We start from the raw sequence: 27,616 nt of genomic DNA on the forward strand, positions 1-27,616 counted from the left end.
TCCACCAGACTCTACTGGACTCCGCCGTGCTGTTATATACATTATATCTGAAGCACCAGCAGCAATTTTGTCAACCAAGCGTGGGCTTGTTTTCATTACACGTGCTGGATTTGAGTCAAAGTCACAACATGTCCTTGAGGATCCATTTTCTATATGGGGTAGGAATGTGGATAAGGGTTACTGCCCCATGCTGCTGATTGAGTCACATTACATAATGAGCTTCCTTTGCTTCCCACAGACTTAATGTCATTATAGAAATACATTACCTGCATCCTCTTCCCCACCCGTCACTTTCCTCTTTTCAGCTGTGTGCCTCTCTGAACAGGCCATTAGAAATGGATTATAGGAAGTTTTCCTATGAGAACACCGATGCTGACGACCTTCTGCCATTTCTTTAGAAACCGGACTGGTGTGAATCCATGAAAGGCATAATAACTCCCACGACTCATGGCAATGATCTGAAGGCATTGTGTGCTCGTGAGTAATACCAGGTTCACACAGTGCAGACACATCTGTAGTATAAATGCAACATTATCATCCAGCATCCGCAGTCACTATCTCTCACACTGTCATCTTCTCGTGTAATGATACAATGGACTGAACTATGAACTCAAAGTTCAGCTCTTGAAGAGAGTTCAACATTTTAGAAACTCACACTGGCTCCCTCATATACAGCCCACATTAGTTGTGGTGAGAGCCTGAAAGAAAGGGGACTCTTTTGAGTCCGGGGACTGGGAGATGGAAAAGTGTGACGCTGTGGTGTATTTGTCATCAGTGGGTTGATTACCTGCGACAGAGCTTCCTCAGGCTATAGGTGGTCATACACTGCAAAAAGTCAGCTTCCAAAAACATGAAAAAAAAGTAATAAAATGAGGGAAATATTACTTGAAATAAGACAAATTATCTGCCAACAGAACAGGAAAATTTGACTTGCCAAGACTTCTTGAAACAAGTGAAATGCTCTAAAATAAAAACTGCCTGATAAGAAGAAATATCTTGTCAATCAAAAAACAAGCGTATAATGCCTTGATTTAAGATATTTCATCTTACTTAGATTTCAATTTTTGCAGTGTATGTTAGCGGCCCTGGTGCCATAATATTCATGGGGCAGCCCACACTGTAGTCCTCCTTGTCTCATCCTGTGAAGCAGCAGACAAGTTAAATGACATTTACTTGTTGTATTTAATGGCACAGTACAACAGCATTGCTTTGTTTCAATCCAATGCAGTTCCCAAATCAAATGTAGTCTAGTTTCATTTGAGCACATCTCACAGCCCCCCACCTCCCTCAGGCAATGCTGAATACTGCACGCCCCCAATACCTCATGGTCCATTATATAAGATGGCTATCTAAGGAAAAATCTAATATTATCACATAATAGAAGAGCCAATGATGTGTTTGCTTGTATCACTTGACTTGATTCTAAAAATGTACTTCCACATATTAGATAAGTAACTGTTGGCATGTCAACAGACTGTTCAGATGACTGTTTCAGATGAGTGGAATGAAACCCTTAAATCATTTGGAAGAAATGAGCAAGAAACTTTGATTTGACTCCCATTTGGCTACCATGAAGTCCAACCAAATATATCAACTTTTTCATTTTCTTCACTAAGCTCTAAGTAGTTGTTGTATTAACGTATGTTCCCATTAAGTCCTTACAAAGTTGATTTGTGATGCATCCTTCAACAACACTGCTTTGAGTTTCCTCAGGGCAATTTTCCATATAATCTTGCCTTTCAACAGTTTGGTGAGTGAAGTGTCCGTGGGCTAAAACCATATGTCTGCATGACTAATATGCCGTTTCACAGCGTATGTATGCTGTGCTTCATTTAAACGTCTGAGGTTTGCATAACACATTTGATGAATATGGATTAGCAATTGCATCGCTAGTAATATTAAGACTACACTAACTATTATCAAGGTAAAGCTTATTAACATTAGTTTTTTAGTAACTTGGTTTCTCAGTATACATTAAACTATAAGTCTATAAAACAATCCAATGAGTGAAGTTTTACTGAAACATATGCAAGCCACACACAACGTGGCTTTCCTCACTGGGATCAAGGGTATAAAAAAAAACAAGACTATGAATTTTGGCACAAACAATGATGCCTCGAAACCAAATTATTTTTGTTTATTACATTAGACATCTGCCACTGAACTACTTACTTTTTCTTCTTAGTGGATGAAAGATGCAGCCTCAAGACCTAGGTATTTGACCAAACTGGAAAGCACAGCTTTTCTCCTCTCCCCACGCTGCGAACAGAAGGAAACGCCTGAGCCAACATGGTACTTACATTACACTCGCTCATGACTCATGAAATATAACAGCAGGCTGCGAAAATATTAATGCATATTCAAGAACCCAATCCAAGCTGGACAAAGGAAGCAGCAGTCAATTGAAATAACTCAAGCGTGGTCAACACATGCTCCTGGTTTTTACTAGTTAACGTGGTGAGTTATGTACAGAGCAGCTGAGGCCTGAGGACCAAAAAGACAGACCTCCATAAAACACGCTGAAATATGTTGCAAAACCATCGAAGATTCCTCATGCGCCTGCCAGTGTAGCTTCATTTTCAGCACACCCCTGTGCAATAATTTGGAGTCTCTTGATATACTCTTTTCATAAAGACAGATGGAGGAGTGAATTAAAGCATGGTGCCAAATTGCTTTCTATTGGAAATGTATAACAAAAAAAGCTCTCACTGTTAATACGCTGCAGGACTGCCAATAGTGTCAGCTGAAATTCCTTTGAAATTAAATATGCAAAGACCATTTGAGTGACTCCACCTGTGCAAACCAAAGCAATCAACACATTAGAAGTCCAAGATAGTGAATCCAACCAAGTACACTGTATTATAACCAAGTAGAAAAAAAAACGGAAAATAAGCACAAACAGTGCATAATTGGAAGCTTGATGTCCACTTCCCTCACTCAAATTACACTATATTCCTCTCTTTAGCAGTGAAGTAGCATGTGGAGGTTAATTATTTAGCACTTTGTGCTGCATGGCACAGCAGGGAGCTCTGCAGCAAGTCTAGCTAATGACTGAAATGCCAACATAACACTATAGACTAGGCTGGATGTTATTTATTTTTTCAGGTAAAGGAAAAGCACTGGGACCAAATTAAATTGTCAACGCAGTAGAAAAGAAGGAACATAAATAGGAGAGGCATAGAAAAAGTGCACGAAAAGTGTGTTACAAAATTACAAAAGATACAAAATTAAAACAGAATAAAATAACAAAGACAAAGATTACACACACGTTATTATATTAACTTTGTTCAAAGCTTTTTTTGTCACAGTTGAGAAAGACATATGTAACGTACTTTGTTACTTCCGTGAGTCTTGGGCGGCACAAAAAGGCAACACACTTCAAATTTTGGTTCCTAATGTACTTTATTGATCAGCTGTCTGGGGTGCGCTCTCGGCCTCGCCCCCGAGCACACCCACTTTTGTCTGTCTCTGCTCCGGACAACGAGCTGACTGTGCTACATCGCCTCTGCTTCCCCCTCTCCCTCCTCAGTCACGTAAAAAGAAAGACACACACACACACACTTAATCTCGACACTTGAATTGCTCCTCCACTCTCTTACCGGCTGCAGGACCCCTCATTACCCCTGAATGACAAGCCAAAAGCGAGGAACATTTTCAACTTCTATAATTGATTTTATGAAAAGATGGTGCAGTTTGAAGCTGAGAAAGTACACAATATGCCAACACACAAAAAGCTAGTTAGAAATATTCCCTTTTACACTCTTTATTAAAAACCCCACAGTGCGTCTTGAGGACACAAGGTAATACAACACACATACTATTTTTTTAACTTCAGCTTTTTTAACAGACTCAGCAGTTCTTTCATGCACAAACATTTTTCAAAAAGTCAGAAATGAAGCGAATTATCACAAATAGTCCGACGTGTAAACTCTCGCAAGTAAAGTGTGTTGTGAACACAGTATTGAGGACTGCGAGTACAGCCCTCTGCTGCATTAAAAATTGTATTTCATCTAATTTTTTATACATGCAAAGACCTATGACTCACTGAAAACGGGTCTGACACGAGTGCTCTATGAGGTGCCGGCATCTCGAAACAAATGGCACCTGCCGCGGCACATGCCTCTCAACCGGAAGTGCCGCCACGTGCCACCGGATGGGCCTCTACGAGGTGCCGGAGCCATGGTTTGAGCTTGCTCCTACTGGAAATGTGACCTCATCAATCCGAAACATTTGCATATTAAGCGTGCATGAATCTTACCAAAATAAAAATAAAATAATAAATCATATAAAAGTGAGTTGATTCTATAACATTAGGATTCAGTCAAGTTAAGTGCACATGCATTACGTGGATTAGCGAGTCTTTGTTTAGCCTTCTATGTGGTAACTACAAAACTTGTCTTTTACAGCAACTCCTTGACTTTGCAGATATAGAGAAAAATACATGTGCCTGGTGCAAATAGTATGTACTTTTTAAAAAAATAAATAACTGTAGCATTTAATTAAAAATCCCTTGATTTTCTGTATTTAGCAAAGTAATAGTTACTGAAAGCTTGTCGGACCATCCCATCTCAGTGCATCCATCCATCCCATTGGGAGCATTTTTTTTTTTACATTTGACAACACAGCGATCTAGCATGTGTTGCGAATTCTTCATATTCAAAGACTTTTATTTTCCAATTCCTTTCAAATGTTTCTTTTTCTTGTTTCTGCCATTGCTATTGATGCAGAAGTCACTAACAATGTAACTTGTAGTCGTAGTTGATGTAGCACAATAACTAAATGCTCTATCTGTATGTCCACAGTTAAGGGCTTCACCCAGCATTACATTAAGCAACAAAGCTCAGAGCAGTAACCTTGACTTATCTGTTGAAACACCTACACTGAACAATAACCAAAGCCTAGAGAAGAGCCATCCCATTTTGCTGGACTCAAGGCAACCGGCAACAAAACTCCTCGTCAAAAGCACAGACGAACACCTGATATAAGAAGGCACTAGTAGATTGTGAGAGTACAGCAGGCAATCAGACACCACTAATGGATTTGTTGTGCTCTTTTCAGTGCCAGGGTGGACCGAATTAGCGATGGAGAGCTAAGCCAATGGTTGCATGGGTATCAGACTTGCCACTGCAGAGCCTCACAGTTCTCTGTTCACCCTTCTATTCAACAGGTGTTACCGAGTCAAGAGAAGCAGAGGATCTATTAAGCCTTGGGTTACCATGTCAAAAAAACACATCAAGCTTCTCAACTCCATGGAGCCATCCTCCTTCCTCCTTGCTCGTCCTCTTTTCAGTACCAGACTGGGTGGACCAAAGGAGATACTATCTAATTGTTTTTTGTTTTTTTAATATATCGTTATCAATGCAAAAGTGATTAATGATGTAAGTTGTAGTTAGACTGCTATTCATGCACTTTGTACTTCATGACATTGCATTTTTTTAGTTGATAGAGTGTTAATTGTATCGTGGTAATGCCAGTAAATAGTTGTTGAAGCATTTGGCATGCTCAGGAACTAGCCTCACTCGGTACTAAGTTAACTGGCCAGTCTACCTAGCTTGCTCCATATAACTGTGCACACAGTTAATGGGAGTTTCAGAGTGTGGGATGATGATGATAGTTGTTACTGCAACAATTGCTGTTCCTCCGGAAAGAATGCATATCTTATTGTCTATCATTTATTAAAGTGCTTTAGGATTTAGTTAATGCTGGTTGTCAGCAGCAACAACTTGCATCTTCGCGTTTCTTTTTTCTTTTTTCCTCTATTTAAGAAATTATAGGAATATGCACCATTCAACTGCAAAATTGAAGCAATACAAGTGGTGCAAAATGTTCAGCAAAGTATTGAGATCAAACTGATGACTCCGACCAAAGCCCTGTAGTAGTCAATTGTCAAACTCACCAGTTTAAAAAGTCCATTTCCCAAAAATATGACTAGCAGACCCAGAGGTAAGCTATTGAAAACTGTCATCTCACCAGGAAACTTGCAAGGTCAGGAATAGCTCTTGGTCATGGAATATGTCATGTTCTTCCACAAGCTGTGCCCACCTAGCAAACCACAGCTGCTATCCATTATCAACCGAAATATCATTACAACACATCAACCTGGTGATGTACAAAATCTGCACCAATAATTTGTTCACATTTGCCCTTTTCAAAGCATTAACAGTCTAATGAACTACAATAAAAATTCAAACTGATGACGTTAGGAAAAGCTGTGTCATAAGTACATGTCATAAGCACACATGTATATAGATAAATATGAATCATTTAAATCTGTCCCCACATTGATAACCCATTACCTCCTCGGAGCTCCATTGAGAAGACTGCTGGCCGGCAATGAAGCCTTCATTACCACTGATCAATAAAACCTTATCGTCATGCACAAGGTCACAAGAAATGGCATTCACAACTGGTTCACTCACCACATTCTATAAACTTCACTGTTAAAGGTTAATTAAAACAATACATTTGAAGTTGAGGGGATTTCACTTTTCTAAAATTGCCTTACTCTGCCAGCATTCTTGTTATCGCTCATAGCAGCTAGATTCTCGAGAAATCACACAAATATCAATTTTGGCAGCCTTCAAGTATTGCGACACTACCAGTGTCTGGACCAATCAGCTTCCTTTGAGGAGCTCCTGACATCCACCAACCTGGTTTAGGTGTGTGTGATGCAACACATAGACGATGAGCAATAACGCCAACGAAGGTTTTCTCAATAAAAAATGTGTTTTTTTCTTTTGTCCTTCTCCCGACTGGCTTTGGAAAGAGTTGATTGTTCACCCAAAAACCTGCTAATTATTTTTTGAAAGCCCTTGCTCTTTTCCAAATAGCTTCCAGTGACGGTTTCTCAGATGGTTCGCCATGAAAAACCAAATGGCCCCCCAGGAAAGCATCCTTGAACAAAGCCACTGATTTCTGGTCAGCTAATTGATCATTGCTTGTTTAGCACAAAACAGAATCTCTTCAAAGGGATCAACACTATTAATATTAAATGTGTGAATTTGCATTTAATGTTATATAACGCGATTCAAAACATCTGTGCCATTGTCTTCTGTGTAAGCCCAGAAACCACTATCATGTTATTAAGCTTAAACAGCTACACTTCTCATCTATAATAATTGGGGAAAATAGACTGAATTGATTTCAAGCTAACGTTTGAGGTTGAGCATGAAATTCACTTTTAGGTATGAAGTGTTAAGTCTCGCTTCATATTTTTAGTTCATATTTTTTCCCTCATAAAGGGAATAGAGACCACAAAATGCATGTACTTGAAGACTGTGAGAATACCTGGATTTGCTTTCATTATTGCTTTGCAGTGGTTAAGAATCAAAGACGGTAATGAAAAGTCTTCTGAACGCTTGCATTGTGTCATTGAGATAATGACTGACAAGTTGAATATCCTGAAGAATGAGTGGATGACCGGAGGTCATTAATTCCTCATTATGGACACCTCAAAGGGAATTTTCCCGCTTGTATAACGACCAAATAAATACAATTGAGATTATGTATCTCTTTATTTATGCATTTTTACAGTCAAACCTTTTCACACTCAGTTTTCAGAGTAACGCCTGGGAGTTTGCTAACACCTGGAACAATCATTACCATATTATAAAGTTTGAATGCAAGATGAATGAAAACCAAATAGGATCACTTATGTGATAAACGTGTCAGTGAGTCGAGCAGGGCAGTGTACTTCTTCCAGCTTGTGTTATAAGGATGAATTGCTAAAATTAATTATGGAAGTTACTCACTTTATTCCTAAGAAATTAGCTTGTTAACGTGTTGCAATAAATTCTAAAATGAGGCTTAGACTGTGCCCCTATTGCCATGGTTTCTCATTATAGATACAGCCGGTGCCATTATTTAGAACTGTTAAAAGGCAGTTTCATTGTAACTATTTAGTAGGAGTCATTTAACAGGATCTAATGGACACTTGGCAACCAATCAGAATAAAGTATTCCTCCAGCACATGGTATAAATATAAGTTAAGATTGTTCTCTGTGAGGAATACATTCACAAAATATAGTGGAGGACAACTATGTGGTAATAAACTACTATACGCAAAACATGCGGCATAATCTTGAATACAAGGAGCAAAGGTGACAATACAATGAGAAATACTGACATTGTATGTTGTATGTCGTTTACAGCATCGTGGATATTGACATATTTTATCATTTTACCTCCAAATGTCAAGACAATTCTCTGGTACTTCCTAGGATAGCAGGATAACTTCAAATGTAAAACAACGTCTTATAAAATAATAAGTATGTGCCTCTCTTGCACATGCTACTATGTATAGCCTGCTGGCAACCTTGCTGTCTCATGTAATAATAACTTTGAGGAACCTGCAAAAAAAGGCTTTTAGACAGAACTGACTGTTTTGAGTGAGATAGTGACATTTTTTATTCATGCATATACTCATTTTGGGACTTGCTAAATATTACAGTATGGGGATCATTTTCTGGATAATATTTGAATCATTTTTTTCAAAATGTGTGTGTGTGTGTGTGTGTCTGTGGGTGCATTTGCATATTTGAATGTGTTATTTATCTCTCCATGCAGATTTACTCATTAAGAATGACGTAATAGTGAGTCTTCAACCGTGTTTGATCAAGTCAGTATTTTTAGGATAAAAAAAAATAAGTTGAGCAAGACACTTAACCCCACTGCTTAACCAAGGATGGGTCAAATGCAGAGAAGAATTTCCCAAAGGCGATTATTAATAAAGAATCATTTCTTTTCTTTTTTTCGTCTTTTTACCAAATGGAGAAGCACTGTGCTTGAACTTTTCTGCTATTGTTCTTGCGTTACAATTTTTCTAAAAGCACTCTATTTCACATGTTTCTTTCAAATGACTTCTTCAGTACCAAACCTGTCGACCTTTTATGCAGGGCAATTCTCCTGGAGGAGCACTGACAATGAGCTACTGTTTTGAGTTATCGCCAAGCAGGAAGTATGATGGCATATCTTCATCCAACTTTAGACCAGCAGACACTCTGAGGAGAAGATGCCCAGCATGCTGAGCAAGGTTGTTCTGCATGCACCAGCGTTGCTGTTCTAGGTTCAGCTACCTCCGTTACCTCCCAGGTTGCAATTGCAACATTGATGTACCTTGTTCAGGTAGTCTTTAGCCTGACCTGTCATCACATAACTGGGACAGGAGGGTTTTACCTACATGCTATGGACAAACAGGCACCTTCAGGCTGCAGAACTTGCTTTTGTTCAGTCTCGTACATCCAGACTGCACACAGAAGCTTTATATAATGTGGAGATTCAGCTTCTAAAGGCGTTGCCCTGACAAATTAACATTGAGGAGCATTGCTAGAGGTAAGGGAAGAGACAGATGTGCTGCCTAGCCTGAGGCTGCCTCTAAAGACTTTGACAGCGGGTGCTTTTAGGATTGTCCTACACGGTGGTGAAGATAAGCCAAGGCAGGAATGCACACTCATCTTTTTCGGCTGAAAATGAAAACACCCTTGCACAAGTGATGTGACAAGAATGCTCCAGTGAACTGCTCACTCAACTCACTGTTCTGTTAATCTAGCAAAGTGTCGGAGGGACTTCCTGGGGTCATGGGTTTTTAAGCGAGAGGTTGGTTTTAAGCACTTGTTTGAGGTAAGATGGCAGTGTCCACTACTAAACTCACTCTTATTCTCCCTCCAATGACCATTGCTGGTGGTTCTTGATGTCCTTTTAATGGCAGCTCTTTTAATTGCAATGTAGAATTGTGCCGTTTTGAATCTAAACCACAATGGTTCTTGCTCAAAGGAGTGAATTGCTTGCCATTTCCATTCAGTCTAGAGAGATCTCTATACCGCTCGTTATTTCTTCTTTCTGTCTTAATTTTGCACGGCATCTTATTTACATTAAGTAAGCATGGTCCACAGCATTAGAGCGTAGGTGCAGCAGTAAGTATCATCTGTGTAAAAACATTGCGTTATAGTGTTTTATGGAATAAATTAAGCTTACACAAGACTTGATGAATTTTGGATTTGCACTGGCATAGAGGACAGTAAAGTGTATGACTCTACTAGTTCGGGGAAGTCCAGATCATGGGATTAAGCCCACAGCCTTTGATAAATAAATTACGCACTCTTATTAAGCATAGCCATTTTGTACAATCCCTGAAAGCTTCTTTGCGACTGTCATTTTTCACTGTGATTGTCATACATCTATTCTTTTTTTTTAATTGGGAACATCTTTGATTGAATTCTATTCACACTTAAAAATAAATAGTGTGGGGTAAATGTAGTGAATTATACAATAATTAGGGGCTGAATTCAAACACAACTTGTGTGACTTTGCCTTTTGTTTGTTTCAACTATGCATAATTCCATCTGATAGTCGGCCCCTGCTTTGATCGGTAATTCAGTTCTTTGTTGTCCGTCTTGGTTGTGGCTTCATTTCTCTTCTCCTTCATCAGTATTCAGTGCATTGCCGTGGGGTATCCTTTTTTTTCTGACCCTCAGCTGCTGTTCTTAGTTAAGTCTGCTTCATGTGTATTCTCTGCATTTGCCTCCATCATTGCCTGCCATATATCGAATGAATGTTTACACTTATCCACAATGATATTGTATTGTGAAAGTACTGCACCATATCCATAACTGCAGTCAACTTTAAAAGATCTGCAGTCATAGGACTAACATCTAAAAAAGCGAGCATCAAATAAATAAACAAATCTTATGCCTCTTGGCAAGACACCAAGGCTCAGATTCAAGCACTAATGACATTATGTTCATTACTTTCCACAAATTGCATCTACTAATAAGGTGCACAAGCATTTTGTTAATTAATTGCATGGTTGTAGAGTGCAAAATGGAAAATATTAAACAAATCAAATCTCATGTACTGCAAGTGATTTGGCACAAAGTGTTAAAACCTAGAAAAAACTTAATTGACTGCTTCAGGCTTTCTATTTCACAAATTAGGTATAAAAAAAATTAGTGGCCCATTGAACACAATTTGCAACATAGCATAATGTTTACTCTTATTTTAACAAATTTCACTCATAACAAAAATAAAAACATATGTTTTGTAAACCAATGCGTGAGTATTCGAGAGCCTTTTCAGGACTCTCACATGCATAGAACCTGCACAAGGTGTTGAAACCACACCACCGTTCATATGTGCGTTCAACATAACATGCCAAAGCATGAGCTGCGAGAGGAGACAACTTTGTATCCCTGTCCACCGCACGGCGCGGAAGACAAAAAGCCAAGATGTATAACCCTCAACCTGAAAGAAGTCCTCAAATTCTTGGGAACAGAGGAGGGAATTGGTCTGAGTGAAAACCTGCTACAGTCACCACAAAGCACCAGGCCACTGGGGAGCGCTGACAATTTGGTAAGTTCTCTTATTCTCTGAGCGGAGGTCAGTGCAAGTAGCACAGACGTCTTAACTGACACTTTCAGACAGGAATGCTCAAAGTTACCCAATGGTACGTCCCACTGTGGGCAGGAGGCCCGCATTACCGAGCATAGCCTCCAAGATTTGTTTCACGAAAGTGTCACTAAAGATTGGCCTGCAGCCAAAACTCTCATGGCAGGACGACCGCACAGGAAAGAACGCTCTTGCTGCTTGGATGCTCTGCACTACCTGTGCAGACAGACCAACACTCCTCAATCTATCCCTCTCAGGAACCAAGCCTAGAGAGGATGGCCCGAAGTAGACAGCGAGCCGATTGCCATGTGTTGCTCAGAACCGGAGGATGGCCCGACGCTGGGCCGCCACCATCTTTTGCATACCACGGCATTGAGTAGTCACCTGAAGTTCATCTGTGTCGCCCGTCTGTCTCCCTGTGTGGAGTTAAACGATGAAAGAAACAACGTGGGTAATTCTCCCTCCCTCGCAATCAGGCTTAAACTCACATGAGATGCATTCCCTCCAATGGAATACAGTCGTGAACCAGAGGAATGACTCGTTCATTTCAATCTGTCAATTGGTTTTGGACGCATCAGTGCACGCTCGCCCGCAAATATGTCATTCAAAGCTGCTTTACCGTGTGAGGTGTCTGACAACATGCCACCGAGATAGCGTTCATGAATGGACACCGATGGCTCATACTCGTGTAATCGTGATTTGTGTAGGCACGTCCTGATTGGTCGGCTATATATGCTTAGGCCAAATGCGAGCTCGTGATTGGGGGAGATAATTGCCCGTAGAGTCCAGTACAGGGCGGAGTCTGAGTGAGTGGAACAGTTTTATTCATTGTTTAATTAAAGATAAACCCCCTTGGGGAAGAAAAACATGTAAAAAAAAGTAAAAGTAAAAAAAAAAAAGCTGCAACAACAAAGAATGACTGTTTCTAAATGTGTATCTTCATAAACACTGTGCAATTCTGATCTATCTCCGTCTGGTAGGTAATTATGAATTTTATTATGTGGCCCTGAGGCATGTTTTGGGTGAAGAATCCTCTCTGGCTGGGCAGAGCTGGCTGGTAGTGGATCTTTGCTACGGGGAAAACAAAAGTATTACACTATGAAAACGACATGCTCTTTTTTTATTCCATTTAATCCACCATATCCTGTTCTCACTTGGTGTGCTTTACAATATATAAAACATGTATGACAAATCTAGGCTTTATTTTTAGAGACAGTTAAATAAAACATAAGTAAAGATAGACGGCACACACTGATCCCTCTATTGACCGCGGTGGTTTTGTCTTGAATCATTGACTAGCATTAATGGCCTCGCTTGGAAATCTCTAATACTTCTCTGCTGTTGCTATGCTGCAGGGTAGTAATCACAGCACTTACATCTGTAAAAAAAAACTCCATCTCACTGATGTGGGAGCAGTCAAGGAACTCAGTCGGTACTGTTAGAGGTACTGTATGCCACGCATGCTGAGGAGCCAGCCAGCCTGTTTCTGTGCTTACTCTGGCAAGTGAAGTGACGTCTGGCCAAAAGCCAAGCTTTTAACGAATGGACCACTGGAAGATGTGAAACATCATTTAGAAACTGTCAAGCGCCTGTCAGCAACCTCAACATAATGCCCTTAATGCTAAACAAAATTGATGAGCCCAAAGCTGTAAAATTGAAAAACAGTGACATGATAAGTAGCTCCAAACTAATTTGACATGGTCACTTAGATGTTCAAATGACATCACTGTACACATGACATAAGACATGTCAAGTGGTGTCATATCCATACAGCTGCTTGTTTTGACACCAAAGCCATCAAAGTTGATAGCAGGTAGTGGCTTCCACCGCATTATTTGGTAAATTATTGATGGGGAAATGAGACATATTCTGTCACCTCCATCTTAATAACGCTGAAGTGCTCTACAGCGACAACGCTGTCATTCACTCTAACGTGCTCTAATCGGCCGTGACACTCGCGGAAGTTCAACATAACTTGGCATTGCAGTTAAATAAGGATGACGTGAATAAACAGGTTGAATGGGATGACAGTGTATGTAGCTCAATGAATAAGTGCACACTAATCTGACAGTGTGCCCAAAAGGTGGTTTGCTGATGAATAGAAATGGAGTGCTGCTTGTAAACAGCTATGACAAAATAAAAATACTGTTATGCATTCTTTTTGGCATCCAGCAATTTCCAGGCTTGGTGAAAGCTTTTACTTTAGTTAAAAAAAGGGTTTACAGCACATACGGAGAATTTCCTCTCGGTCAATAGACCTAAGTGAGGCACTCGAAAAAATTGAAGAAGAACCTCATTTTCAGACTTATTTGATACAAAGATGTCCTGATTAGCAGGAATGTAGCACAGCGTGTAAGTGAACGCTCTGCTCTGTCTTCATTTTGGGTCGAAAGTATTCAATTCAATTCAGTTTATTTTGTATAGCCCAAAATTACAAATGCAAGATTTCCCTCAGAGAGCTTTACAATCTGTACACGTAGCATCCCTGTCCCAAGACGTCATATCGGATCAGAAAAAAACTCCCTAAATAAAGATAGTAAGAACCTTTTCACATGAAAAAAAGGGAAGAAACCTTCAGGGGAGCAACAGAGGAGGATCCCTCTCCCCGGATGGACAGAAGCAACAGATGTCATGTGACCAGAATGAGCAACGTAACAGAGTTACAGCACATTACATGAATATAGCAGTAATGATTTATATCATGAGTAGTAGGCATGAAATAATTTAAATGTGGCTTCTGGAAGATGCACTCTGAGTAAGGACCAGTCCTGTTTAAATGCAACAATGTGCCATCTTACAGCTGATGTACACAACATGGCCACTAAAGCATGAGAAAGATTTGACATTTGCGAAGAGCAACACTACTTTTGTCAATGTGTTTACACAGCCAGATTATTTTGAATCAGATGAACAATTTCTGTGGCATCAATCAGAATCCCGAACCATTTGTCTATTTCAACCTCTGCTCTATAATTTGACTCCAATGGATGAATTGTGCAAGTCAAAAAAGGAGCACAGCAAGTGGTGACACAATCCTTATCCGAGGCCATCTCTGGATTGAAGTACTCTTATTTGACACTTTATCAGACGGCTTTTTACATCAACCTGTCATCTTCGGAAAACTGCTGACGGTTCAAGGCCGTCTAATGGCTCTGGGGGCAATCTGTGCAACTGCTGGTCCCAACCCTTTGCACTGTGACTTTTAAGGACGCTGCTTCCCTCTGGGTGGTTTCCTCTCCGCCTTTTCATTGTCTTTCTGTCAGCCTTGTTCTCACTTTCCCCTTTTAGAATACTGTGGCATTTTGAAAAAGCCCCCGCTCCAATTTATGAATGCCCTGCTGGACGACGTTGACCTTGGTTTCTCAATTTCTTGGGTCACCGACCTGTGCGTTACATCTGTGGTAGCCTTCAGCAAGGGGCTTCAACATTTCCATTACTCTCTCACTCCAAACTTTCACCGTAGCGCACAGGCACTTTCAGTGTCCAGTGTCTTTGACAGTCAGAGGGATGAGGAAAGTAAAACACGAAAAGCCACTCAAATCAAGACACGACATCAAAGGGCTGATGATTCAGAGATGCAGCTTCCAAATAGCAATGTATAAAGAGTGGTGCAAGGTTACTTTAAAAGGTATTAAAATGGCTAAAGCTTTTGCTAGGTGTTTTGCTGAGATCATGGTCATGTGATAAGAGAGGAGCCCAGGGCCTGATCTCTGCTGCGAGGTCTGGCTTTGATGGGGCAAAGAGCTAGCGGCAAAGCGGCGCCCCAGGCCTGCTGTTTGCTGCACCATCAAAGAAAAACCTATCAGCGAAGAGAAGGCCCAGGCCTCCTCTTCTGGGCCTGTGATGGTGCACAGACACTCCAGGAGTGAGGATCTAGCGACGAAGGGATCCAGGAGCGAAGAACTAGCAGAGAAGAGAAAGCCTGGGCCTGCTCTTCTCTGCTAAGTCGAGCTGTGATGGCGCACAGACCTTTGCGAAGACGAGGCCCGGGCCTGCTCTCAGTCTGGCTGTGAAAGAATGTGGCCATTTGAGCAACATCTGTAATGTCTTTGACTTGACTTTATGCTTCTTTTGGCTATTTAAATCTGCTGAAAGATCGGCAATGTTATCCACTAGAGTATTCCTCGTTAGGCCAATTTTGGCAAAAGCTGTCGCTTTTCTTTTCTTTCTTTTCTTTCTGTCATTATAAGTCATCCGGCGGGCCGAGTGGAGGCCCTCGAGGGCCGGATGTTTGACAATCTTGCTCTATGCCATCATCTCTCGCACAGGCCCGGGCCTCCTCTTCGCTGCTAGGTTTTGCTCCTGGTGTTTCTGTGCACCTTCACAACCAGACCTCGCAGCAATGAGAAGGTCCGGGCCTCCTTCTCTGTGCCGGTGTGGCTGTGCACCTTCACAGCGAGTAGTCAGGTTTAGTGCCAGCACTAGCCAGCCACAGTTTTGCATGAAAACACTAAAGAGAAAAGAACCTCTTATTCCAGGTAACCATATAGAAGGTCAATTTAAAAAGATGAGACAATGAAGACAGATGGATACCAAAGAAGAAGAAGAAAAAAATAGGCACCCTTCATTCAATCTGTTGAGCCACAGGGAATAGGCTGGACGATTCACAAACCACTTAATCCAAATGTTCAAGATGGATTCTTGAATCCGTGGGCTCGTTATAACGCAGATCTTTGATTGAATTACGTGCGTTGCTCCTTGACACTTATTGAAATTGAAGTCACGGTGGGAGCAGCAGACACCCTCCCCCATCGCTCCATACACACCATAATACATTCTGCTGTTGTTACGGCCAAAAATAGACTCAAGAAAGATAGACCTTTTGGCTAAAATCACCTTCATGCATTCAGGAATTAATTTAACTGTGGTTTCATATTGGATGGCTTTAAATGTCTTCTGAATAAATAGCCAGCTCAGCAAAGCGGTAGACCACAAACAGAAGATGCATTTAATGTTGGCCCTCAAAACATTTTTTCTCAGTTTCTTCGTAAAAGGCTTTTGGGTGCATGAACACAGCTGTCAGTCAAATCTGATTTTATCAAACCAAACGCAGTCCCTGGCAAATGAATCAATTTTGCTTTTGAGTGTACAGTTATTCATTTGCAATAGAGGTCTGGTGCGTTCTTTTTAATTGCTGCTAGTCGAGAAACAAATCTTAAATTATTATTAAATAAGAAGATAAATGAAATAGAGCATGTCATACTGGTCGATTAGTCTATCATAAATCCATATCAGTTTACATTGTGGCCACAAATTGAAGTACACACATGTTAAAAATTTGTTTGAAGTTGATTCTGAAACAATGTCACCACAACATCGTATGTCCACCTGAGAGTACAATTTAGTTTTATTTTTCACAGAGTACATATCTTGGTCAGAATTATTTTGTAGACAAATTTAATGGTCTGATGTTGTCAGTTTTATGTGTTGACATGAAAAACAAGACATTGTTTAACATTTGTTAATGCTCAACAACAGTATTGCCTCAAATCACCACACAGAAATTAAAGTTTTGACAATGGTGTGTCTATTTGAGCATTAAAGATACCCAAATGTACAGTGGGTGTGCAGTTTTTCATAATACATCCTCTTTCAATGTATTTGCTGTATTTGCTGAACAAAGCATTGCAGAGCCACGTGTGCTATATCTGCCTGCTCATCGACACTTTGCAATGCAAAATACACATAGATAGCTTCATTAATTCGCCCAAAATTTAAATTCAGCAAGATACAAATCACACCGCCTTAGTTATCTTCCCAATCACTGCAGCTCCCGCTTCATGTTTAATCCCTAAAGGAGGCTCCATTAGTTTCATTCGGGCCACTAGAATCCCGGCCTCGCACTGTCGCTCGGCAAATCGGCGCTAATGCGCCGCTTACCTGTCTTTCTACGAGTGTAAACAAGCCTCCGGACTGAACTGTGAGTGGCAGATGTAATAGTTTCTTCACCACTGCCCAAGCCTGCTGTCATTACTGCAGCTCCACCTCCGTAAGAAGATAAATGGCAACATCAGATATAGTGTTGCTTGGCTGCCTGTCAAGTTCACTCGCAATCAGAGGCGACTCCCCCCTTTCGTCAGGTACGACGACTTTTTCAAGTGATGGCGAGAACTTTAGCTTCACCCACTTAACAATAAATGTCCTCGCGCACGTCAACACAGACACAAATGTGCGCACGCGGCCAGGCGCTTAAGATGCTCGCCGAGGAGCGTCCTACTTGATGAAGAGAGACAGAAAAACAAATTGCAACCAAAAGTCAATTCCATAACTGCAGAGCTGTCTCTGTAACTGCCGCTGAATGTTACTGTACGCCTAATTGCATTATTCTCCAACTGCATGCTGTGAAAGCTTAATTAGGATTTGTTTTTATACAATGCAGGCTCAGAATAAATATACATGGGAAGCTAAATAGGTTCCCATGTATATGTATTCCTAATTTATGCACATACTTCAATTACATCTTCGGATTTCAACACAACGCATGAACCAAAATTCCCGTTTCCATGCTCATCTTTTCTTCTTGCATAGCAATCTCACATGCAGTGAAACCAAACAGTTAATAAATCATTGAGGTGAGTGAGAGAAGTGGTAAAAAAAAAAAAAGAAAAAAAAAGGAGGAGAAAAAAACCCTGACGTAACTCATTATAAAAGATGGATGGATGAATGGGGAGATAAATCCAGGAGCCAAGAACAGGACAAACTTGATATATTGGGGAACGAACTGCTCATATCCAGCCGTTGTGTGTGTGTGTGTGTGTGTGTGTGTGTGTGTGTGTGTGTGTGTGTGTGAATACAGTGGAGGGTGTCTTTGGATGCCAAGCACTTCTTGGCCTAAAGAGAGTATTACTCTTTTTGTTTAATCATCCATATACCTATTAATTAATTTAAAAGCAATTCTGAATAAATTAGGAACGTTCGAAACAAACATCTGGAACAAAAGGAACTAAATATGAGCGGTTATGATAGTGTGAAAAACAATGTACATCTCTACTGACCAAGCGAGGGTTCGTCTCCACAGTCACTATGACCATTAGAGCTCTCCCTCTCGCTCGCCCACCAACTGGAAGGCTGCTCGGGTTTATCCAATGCCAAGAAAATTAAAACAAAACATGTCACACAGATGACTTCAAGCGGCCATCCTCCGTTTCATTTATCACAGGCTGCTTTTTTAGGGAGAGGTGACGTCTCAATCTCTGGCCTTTTGAAAGTCGCTGTCAATCTTCCCACGCTGATTCAAGTCCAAGACGCCGCACTGTGGCATCCGAGCCGGAGCAATCTATGCTGCATAATTCAACGCTGCTCCCAAACCTGTCTCATTAAAGGACCCTGGCTATGGTCCATGGCTATGAGTATGAGGATTTGAGTGACAGATCTGATGCCAGCTCAGTACATCGCACAGGCCCGGTGTAAAGCCCAGCTTCAGATTCCGCCTCGGCCCCCTTTCAAAACCTGGCAAAACCTCGGCTCCAGCCGCAGCACCAACCAGCACGACTCCTGTCTTAGTATGTGTCGCTTGCACGTGACAAGCGGCAGCCGGACTGCAGACATGGAATTAACTGCGTGGATTGCAGGATTTCTGTTTTCTGAACCAGGAAAAAACAAGAGAAAAAGAAGTGGATCCTCCTCAGTGGGTTGGAAATGTTGGATATTGTTTCCTCACTCACCGCCACAACATGGGCAATGGACTTGCATCTATAGAGAGACATATTTCCTGAATGAATGCTGTTAATTCAAAAGACCTTGCGGTCAGATTTTCAAAAAGGCATGGTTTGAAAGATTACATTATTTGGGGGCAATTATAACTCTGCTGGACTCGCGAACAGTTCACTCCTCGCTCGATTGCAAAGAGGTCGGTTATGACGTGTTTGTCACTTCCAACTTCCCACTGCCGACCATCACGAATGTCACATTAGCCCCCGGTTAAAGTTTTGGCCTTAACTTTTGCTCTCGTTCAAAATCCAATCCAGGCAATTCCTCAGCCCGTAGCCCGACCTCAGACCGAATCTACTTCAACCGAAGTGACTGCCACACCCCACAGCCAAAACGATTTAGGGAAATCAAAGTGTTTATCGGCATGGATGCACAGTTTGCCACGTTTGACTGACGTAGTGAGAGAGGAGGATATTTGCCTTGTGCATCAGTGAGAATTTCATTTAGCGAGTCGACGGAGGTGGGAGACGCACACTGACCTGCCAAATGAGGGGGCCAGGTGACAATCACAGCTCTGCACAAGAAGATGTTGGTGGTGGTCGTCACCCCGCCCACTCAGCATCCTGTCGGGACACATAAACAGAAATACAGCTTCATTTGATGAGCAAGCTGCACGATACGTTTGAACGTTCCATGACATCCCCTCTCAGGTGACGGAGCTATTTAAAATGTTGATTTTCTGAATGATAATAGAAAAGGGTATTACAAATATGCTATGCACAAACTGGATTTATAGCAACTTCATGACTTTATATCACGAGCCAACCCCATATTGTACACATCTAACTGCATATTGTACGTTACTTTGGATAATTGTTTATATCTTCGGAGCCAAATTCTGCATTCCTGCGTGCCATTCAGATAAATATCTATACATAAACCTTGAGCTTGTGATAAACTGATGAAATGTTCCACAGTACAGACACGTTGCAGTCTTCATGTACTGAACTTCAAGGCATAGTTATATGATTCAAACTGATTTAATTCTAGTTGATAGTTGTTTGTGTATTCATGGATGTACATACTCAAGAGAATATATTGTGGTACTTCCCACAAATGACGAGTATAAATATCTTCAAAAGGTGGTTAAATGACACACTGTTATTATGTATATCACAGGGTTTGAATCACTGCAGAGCTCCTACTGTATGTGCTTGCTCCCTTGGTCTCACGTGCACTAAACTTAAGCCTCTGGTGATTATTAAAAATCACCCAGCGCTGAACATGACTGTGCAACACAGGAAGCAGTTCCCCTCTGAGATTGTAAGACAGCAACATATTTGTGGATGCTGAAAATGAGAAATTACATTGACTGCATTTTTTGTGCGTCTTGACCGGCTCTCGAGTAACGTTAGGATTATTAAAAATAGAGATTTTGATACGCACCCCATTAAAACAGCAAAGTATTGGAAGTTGAATTTGTCCAGCACCACTGTAACAACCTCTCTCTCTCTCCAGAGCAGAGACTGAAGGTGTCCCCGCTTTCCTCAACGTCCCAAAGACATGTATTGTTGGATTTGTATGTACATGGCATTATTTCCTTACAGCAAGAAGTCCCTTGTGAGGTTTGCATGTGCTCCTGGTGCTTATGTGGGTTTCCTCTTGGTGCTCCAGTTCAGCTTAGGACGACTGGAAACCCAACATTTCCTTCAGCTGTGAATGTGTTTGTCTGTCAATATGTGTTAGCCCTGTGATAGACGTGTAAAATGTCAAAAATGTGCCCTGCTTGTCACCAAATGCATGCTGGGACTGTCTAAGGCCTCTTTTTTCCTTCCTTATCTCATTCTTATATTATTAATGTTCAGCACTTGAGAGTAGGACGCCAGTTGGTGATTTCTTTTTATTATTGAATAATTTGATTATTATTTCAGGTGATTGTTTCATTGATTTATTGTTTAGTGCCTGCACTATAGGGCCGTAATTAACAATGTTTTTCATGATGGATTAATCTGCCAATATTTCAAGGCGAGGCTTTAGACTTTAGGGCGCGTGGAGCCGTCTTGGTCTCTCAGCTGTGGATAAAGAGGACAGTGAGGCAGAGCAGCCCGTGGCCTCACAGGAGACGGCCTGTTTCCCCACCGTGGAAGCTGTTATCTCTGCGTCGCGCCTCATCAAACCCAGAGTGAGTGAGACGTTACTGTACTCTACCTGCCATATGGCCATCACGGCGGAACCCGGCCGGACTTTCTTCCACCCAACGTGTTCTGCCAGACACTGTGAAGGTTGTTGGGTGCCTCCCTGTGGAGAGACCGAAACTACACTTAAAAACGATTGATGGCCGATTGGTGGGCAGAGTGCTCGAAGTTAAAGGGTTTCTCCGGCCAAATCATTAAACCACAAACTACTAATGGCGTCGAAGCCAGCCATGCAGATAATTCAGTTATTTGAGCCATTTTTCATATGGACCTGATTTCTGCAGACATTTCTCTTTTTTTTTGTTGGTACAATTCAAAATTTAGGTTGCTTTTAATGTTTTAAGTCCTCGTCATTGCTATGAACAGTCAGTAGAAACTATTTTCTTCCAATGGTACAAAATAAATATACATGATATTTTTTAAAGCAGTAAACATGTGAAAAATCCTCTTCGAATTAATAAAAACAACAATTGATAAAGCTCCTTACATTTGATCCTGTTTTCTTTTCCTGTGTTGCCATGCTCACAGTGCACCTTGTAATAATTTCTTCCCTCATAATATTATGAGGGGAGAAAATGTGCTAATAAAAAATTGTGTAACTAGAAAAGCATTGTTGCAATTGTCTTTTTTGTTCCAATTTTGGCCTTCAGCCAAATGACATTCCACCACTGTGGAGAGGGAAGGTTTGGAAGTGATAGCTCAAAAAACAGAAACTCATGGAAGCAGACTTGCAAAGGGAGCTGATAGAAAATAGGAAAATCCAAAACGCCCTCCACTCAAATAGTTTTGGCTGAGCCAATTGCAGATGTGTCTGGGACGAACAAAGGCAACGTGTTGTTAGGACAGGACTCGAACAAGATGTTCTGACAGTGTTGAGGGATGCTTTTTTTTCTCTATACATTTTATTAAAGGAGAGTCTTGACTTTGAAAAAGCATTCAAGTCAACATATGGATTTCTTTGGAAGGATATCCGCTGTGTACCTTTATCTTGAGCTCCTAAAATACAACACTTTCAGCCTCAGTATGTACACCTCAAGCTTGTAAGGAAACTACAGGATGAAATTATAGCTACCGTGAAGTACATTTACTTGAGCAAACCGTGGATGTATTAAGAAGAAAGGGCAGATCGCTGTGGTTAAAACCTCAGTTTTATCATTAGAAAGCTAATGAATTTCAAGAGTGACTTGAGCCACTGCAACCTTGTTGGTGTATGGCAAAATTCAAAGTTGACTTCAGCAATATTAGCCGGTTACTGTAGTAAAAGTAAAAAAAGGGACAATGATGAACTTTCACTGTAAAGAAACCAAGAGAAGTATGTGACAAAGCCTTTGAGGGCCAGATTAAAGAATTACTGCCCGTCAGCGGTGCTTTTAAAGAGTAAGATCATGTCATTGGTCAACACTACACCTGGCATTATATCGGTTACGGCACACAATAATCTGAGAGCAGAGGAGAATTCTGAGAACAGATGGGAAACCTAAGAGCAGATGTTTCACAAGCACACAGAAGCAGCCTGAGTGTGAGGAGAAGGGCTGAAGCTCGAGCGCAAGGAAATCTGTGCAAGCAGCAATATATCTGTGTGCCAGCATAACGTTTGAGCAGAAGCAAAGCAAATGTAAGCGCGAGGTAGGGCAAAAGACAGCGCTAGAACCAGGGTTTCAATCGTCAATAATAATGCCCTTCAAATTAAAAAAACTATGCCCTTTAAACGTCGTAGTTAATTTGCATGCTAGCAAAAATTAGCATGCTACTAGACTAAGCTTTGTCTATACTGTGAGCTTGTTAGCATGTCCACTGCTACTATATAGACTGGCTGTTTGGGTACACATTACTCCACCATCATTTTACAAATAGTCGTTTGCTTCTGTATCAATGTTAAATACAGCTTCTTTAGGATCAGAGATTAACATTTGCCATTATTCATCTTGGTCTTTTTTTTTTTCAACATCACAGCAACAAAAAGATGGCTGTAGACGTATAATCGTTCCGTAAAAAATACTGTTTATGAAACACAGTATTGAATGTATTTTATTCGCATCATCTGGAATACCCAACCTTGGTCAACATGCCAACTTCCTCTATTGAAGAAAATAGAGGGCACAATAGCTAAAGCAACTCTTAATTAAACATTACCTGCAGTCAAAGCATGTTGCATGATAAATGAGTGCATTGTCGTACTGTCCAGTTCAACAGCGCCGGGAGTCCTCCAAGGATCCTGGATGTTGCACACAGGCTGTCAATCTGAGTGCAAAGTACAGTTACAACAACATTCCCCACTTCCCACTGCTCCTCTAAGCACTTATCCTGAGCAGGACATTTTGTTGTCTCATTAATATATGTGTGTTCTATTAATCTGAAGCACACATCATTTTAAATGTCAAATACCATTACCACATTCATTTGGGACTGTTTATTGATTCCAAGCATGGGACGGATATTATTCAATAAAGCGGATTATATAGATGTATTATTGTAGAAGCCGGCCTCTAAATAAATACTGTATATCTGCTGATATCCTGCGTATCATCTTATTGCAACAAGACATTAATTGAATCATTCCACTTGGAGTTGTGGTTAATTGGCTGATCCATATCATTTCTAAGCATTTGGAAGGACAGCTATGATTGAACACAGCCAGATGTACAGAATATTGCTAATACTGATGCCTCACCTTCCACAGGGACTGGGTGAGGTCTATTGGCACCACTCAGGATAGAGCAGTACTGGTTTTGTAGGTATGAACTTTCCACCTGGCCCTCACATGTGGTGAACCAATATTGAATTGGCTCAGCTCCATTATGAGCTCGAAGATGTGCGTTTGGGTGCTAAAAAAAGAAAAGAAGCCCTTTAATATATGCTTAGGTTTACAATGTTTAAGTATTTACTGTATGGTTTTCAACACTTTCAAATGATGTATGATCATAAATCCATTTATTTTGAGTATAAAGAAGTGGGCTTGGGAATATAACTTGCTTGAGCTAGTCCTTGAACAACTGCGGGGACAAAATAGGCCAAAGCGTGAAGCACCTGAGAGATGGAAGTCGTCCAAGTGCTCTTGAACAATGCACTTCACACATTTTCTATTTGACATGTGCTGTTTCCAACAGTTGATGACATGTTGAAGGCCACCATAACAATTAGATTCAAATACGTAAGAGGTTGTTACTTTGATCAAAGCAGTTTGTGCTGGTTTGAATTATGACTGACATTTCTGTTAAAATGTCGCTGTACAATATTCCCTACAAATGTATGAGACATGTGAAACGTTTGAGATCAGCTGGAGCTTACTTTGTAAAATTGGTGCTTTTAGGTTGGAAGACCAGGAGCACAGTGACCCACTTCATATTGAAAACAGACTATTACTCATTACAGAAGCAAGCCTAAACGATTGTTAGGGACTGAAAAGAAACAAAAATGGCATGTAATGTTCTACACTGCTCAAATACTCTGTCGTGCTTATTGATCTGGATATCTATTACTTGTTACCAGGGAAACAGCTATTGCTTGGGTCCACAGGACTTTATATAAATGTTCCCAAAGAAAAGACAGGTATCAGATAAAACAAGTTACCATAATAGTTTGTATAATTAACATCTTAAAGGCTACAGCATTGAGCACAATACATGGATTATTTATTATTTGCACTGAATTATACAAACTCTGTATTAGTCATACAGTCCTTGAATCTCTTTGACCAATTAGACATTTCTTTAAGCTTAAAGAAGAAGTATTCTCATTTAAAGATGTTCAAATTAAAGGGCAGTTGTGAGCACCTAATTTGTTTCTTTAGTGACGTCAATATTCAAAAAGGTAGCTACAATGAGAAGGATTTTAGAAGCAATGTTTAGTCTCATACAACATATTCTGTGACTGCACAGAGTCTGCGCTCTGACTGTTTCTCATTTATATTAATTTAGCTGCGTTCGGTTTCTGACGTTTGATTGAAAAACCGAGCGTCCAGGTGACACGAGCATGCGTCCAAGCGGTAGCTAACAAAATGACAGCAGCGCAGAAAAAACATGAATATAACCACAAAAAACTACAAGTGAACTAAGTTGTTTTCCCTCTGAGCACCACAAATAACTAGAACATGGGAAACCAGGACTACACCAACCATGGAGTACATTTGTTACAATTAGAGCTACATGTTCTAAGTTCTTCAGCAGTATTTTTGAACGCCGCTGCATTTGGTGACTTCTACATTGATGTGATGATGTGTGGTTCTTCAACCTTCCTACCCACTGCCCCACAAAGTCCCAGCGGTTGACACCATTGGCTGCTGGTATTTCAGTGGACACTGTGCGACCTCACACCCGATCTGAGACAATTTTGAGGCAATATCATAGCTAAAGAATCCAGTAAATTACCCTCACTTCAGGTTACTGATTGCTTTGAATAAAAACCTTTTCCTTCCAATATCAGTATTTTCAACTTGGCATTCCTTTCAAACAAGCTGCGCTCAGTCCAGATAGTCCCGCGCCAACAATAATAACGTCCCAAATTTCTGCAGTCATAGTCGAGTTCAAGAGGCTACGTTTTCTTATGCCAACATGCGCTTGTAAATTCAGAAACAGAAATCCAACTTGTTTTCCCTTCTCTTCTCTGTATCAATTGGGTTATCTAGCAAAGCCTGGGCTGCTTTCATAAAAGTACTCTTTGGAACTGTGAACAACTGAGCTTGTGACCTACTTGGCAGAGAATTGGCAGAGCAAACTCCAGCAGTAACAGCGAGGAGAAAGCAAAAAAAATCATGAAGGTGAAGATATTTATTTGAAATCTTTAGTTAAATGATAGTATAGTAATGAGGTCATTCTGTTAGCAGGCTATACTTAACTATATTGTCTTTGTAACAATGTTTAACCAAGACAAAACAGATGTTCCTCGTAACACACTTTGCTGTTTGTAAAAGAGATCAAGTGTGATGTTTTTTTTCCTTCAATATTTACAATTAAGATCATTTTTAATTAAAGAACTCCAGCTGGGACACACTTAAAAGCATCCCTAACTCATTAATAATTGAACTAATTAATAGTAAATTAGTAGCTAAATGTATGCTGTTTCCAGTATGGCAAAAGAGAATATTGTACACATAAAACTGAAGTGTATGAGCTTGGAGAACATATTTATATATATATATATATATATATATATATATATATATATATATATATATATATATATATATATATATATATATACATACATACATACATAAGCCCAAACAGAAGGGTGAAAATAAATCTGGAACCAACTTAAACCTGCAAGAGTAAGTATGGAAAACAATATTCAAACTACTTGTAGGTTTCTTTTTGGTTGTGCCTCAAGCAAATTAACTTCGAGGCCGTCATTCATTTCTTATAAAGGAGACATCCCTGCAAAGGAATCATCTAACTGCCCTTGTGGCATAAACACTGATCATTGTTGACTCATACTTAGTGACATACATCTTAATATTATCTGGGTTACAGCGAAAAACAGTGGACATTATCCCAGCGAGGATGGACCTCCAAAAGGACAATGGACAGGCAGACTCGTTCAGCCTCGCTTCAGCTCCATTTTTCTCAAAGAATTCCGAATGGTTTGCATACCCATACTACAGAATATCTCCTCAACCACAAGGGCTATTTGAATCATTTCAAAAGGTATAATATACAGAAAACACATGTGGTGACGCTCGTATAGAAATGCATGTGTTACTGATCTATGAGTTGATGATAAAACACAGGAAAGATAAATAAAAACTTCAAAAAGGATCGAGGATGTGTCTCTTTTTAATTATCCATATCATCAGGGGTTGTTTTTTTTTCGACTATAAAATATTACTATGTGTTCGCAGTATCTCTGCAAAGTTTGACTTTGATTAGGTGAAGTTAAATATTTTGAGTAATTCATTTAGTGTAGATTTCGTGGACCGTAGGTTTAGGTCCGCGAAAGCAACAATGCCGGTATCGTGCATTGTTAAATCCATAAGTAGGTCATATTTCATAGGTTATTGGCTGGAAGAAAATGCAATTAGGTTGATATTTTGCTGAGGCTTTGTCTGACAGTGGTTTTGGCGCAATTGGCGGATTCCTTGGATCGTAAGCTTTCCAGAAAGATGTGCCATTCATAAGTGGCATCAAGCTAGGTATATAAACGTTTATATTTATATAACTTTGGGAGTCCTCTCGAGACATATTTATGTTTTATGTAATTATGTATGATTTAATTGTGTTATAAACATGTAAAATTGACTTATTTGCTATTGTAAGGCCAGGCTTTGCAGTTTATTTTGCTCGGTCACATCAGTGGCTTTGGTATCGATTCATGAGAGCACGAGGACTTTGAGAGTGAGTGAAAGTGCGTGTTCTGGACTCAGGTTACCTTCTGGGACACAATGCATCATTACA

General features: G+C 40.3%; 1 protein-coding gene across 1 annotated transcript; it reads right to left on the reverse strand.

Moving 5' to 3' along the window:
• Nucleotides 1–1,050: 1,050 nt before the first annotated feature.
• On the reverse strand, nucleotides 1,051–25,741 carry si:ch211-127i16.2 (probable flavin-containing monoamine oxidase A). Its single transcript, XM_068574202.1, is given in 14 exon segments — nucleotides 1,051–1,133; nucleotides 2,166–2,259; nucleotides 6,297–6,365; nucleotides 12,332–12,453; nucleotides 19,572–19,640; nucleotides 19,643–19,655; nucleotides 21,241–21,330; nucleotides 23,283–23,305; nucleotides 23,361–23,447; nucleotides 23,450–23,468; nucleotides 23,899–24,052; nucleotides 25,458–25,545; nucleotides 25,631–25,672; nucleotides 25,675–25,741. Coding segments are annotated over 14 exon segments (1,020 nt in total).
• Between the last annotated feature and the right edge of the window lie 1,875 nt (nucleotides 25,742–27,616).

Source organism: Clinocottus analis, unplaced genomic scaffold (assembly GCF_023055335.1).
Source record: "Clinocottus analis isolate CAN_PGR_092001 unplaced genomic scaffold, fCliAna1.0.p SCAF_13, whole genome shotgun sequence".
NCBI classification, from domain to species: domain Eukaryota; kingdom Metazoa; phylum Chordata; class Actinopteri; order Perciformes; family Cottidae; genus Clinocottus; species Clinocottus analis.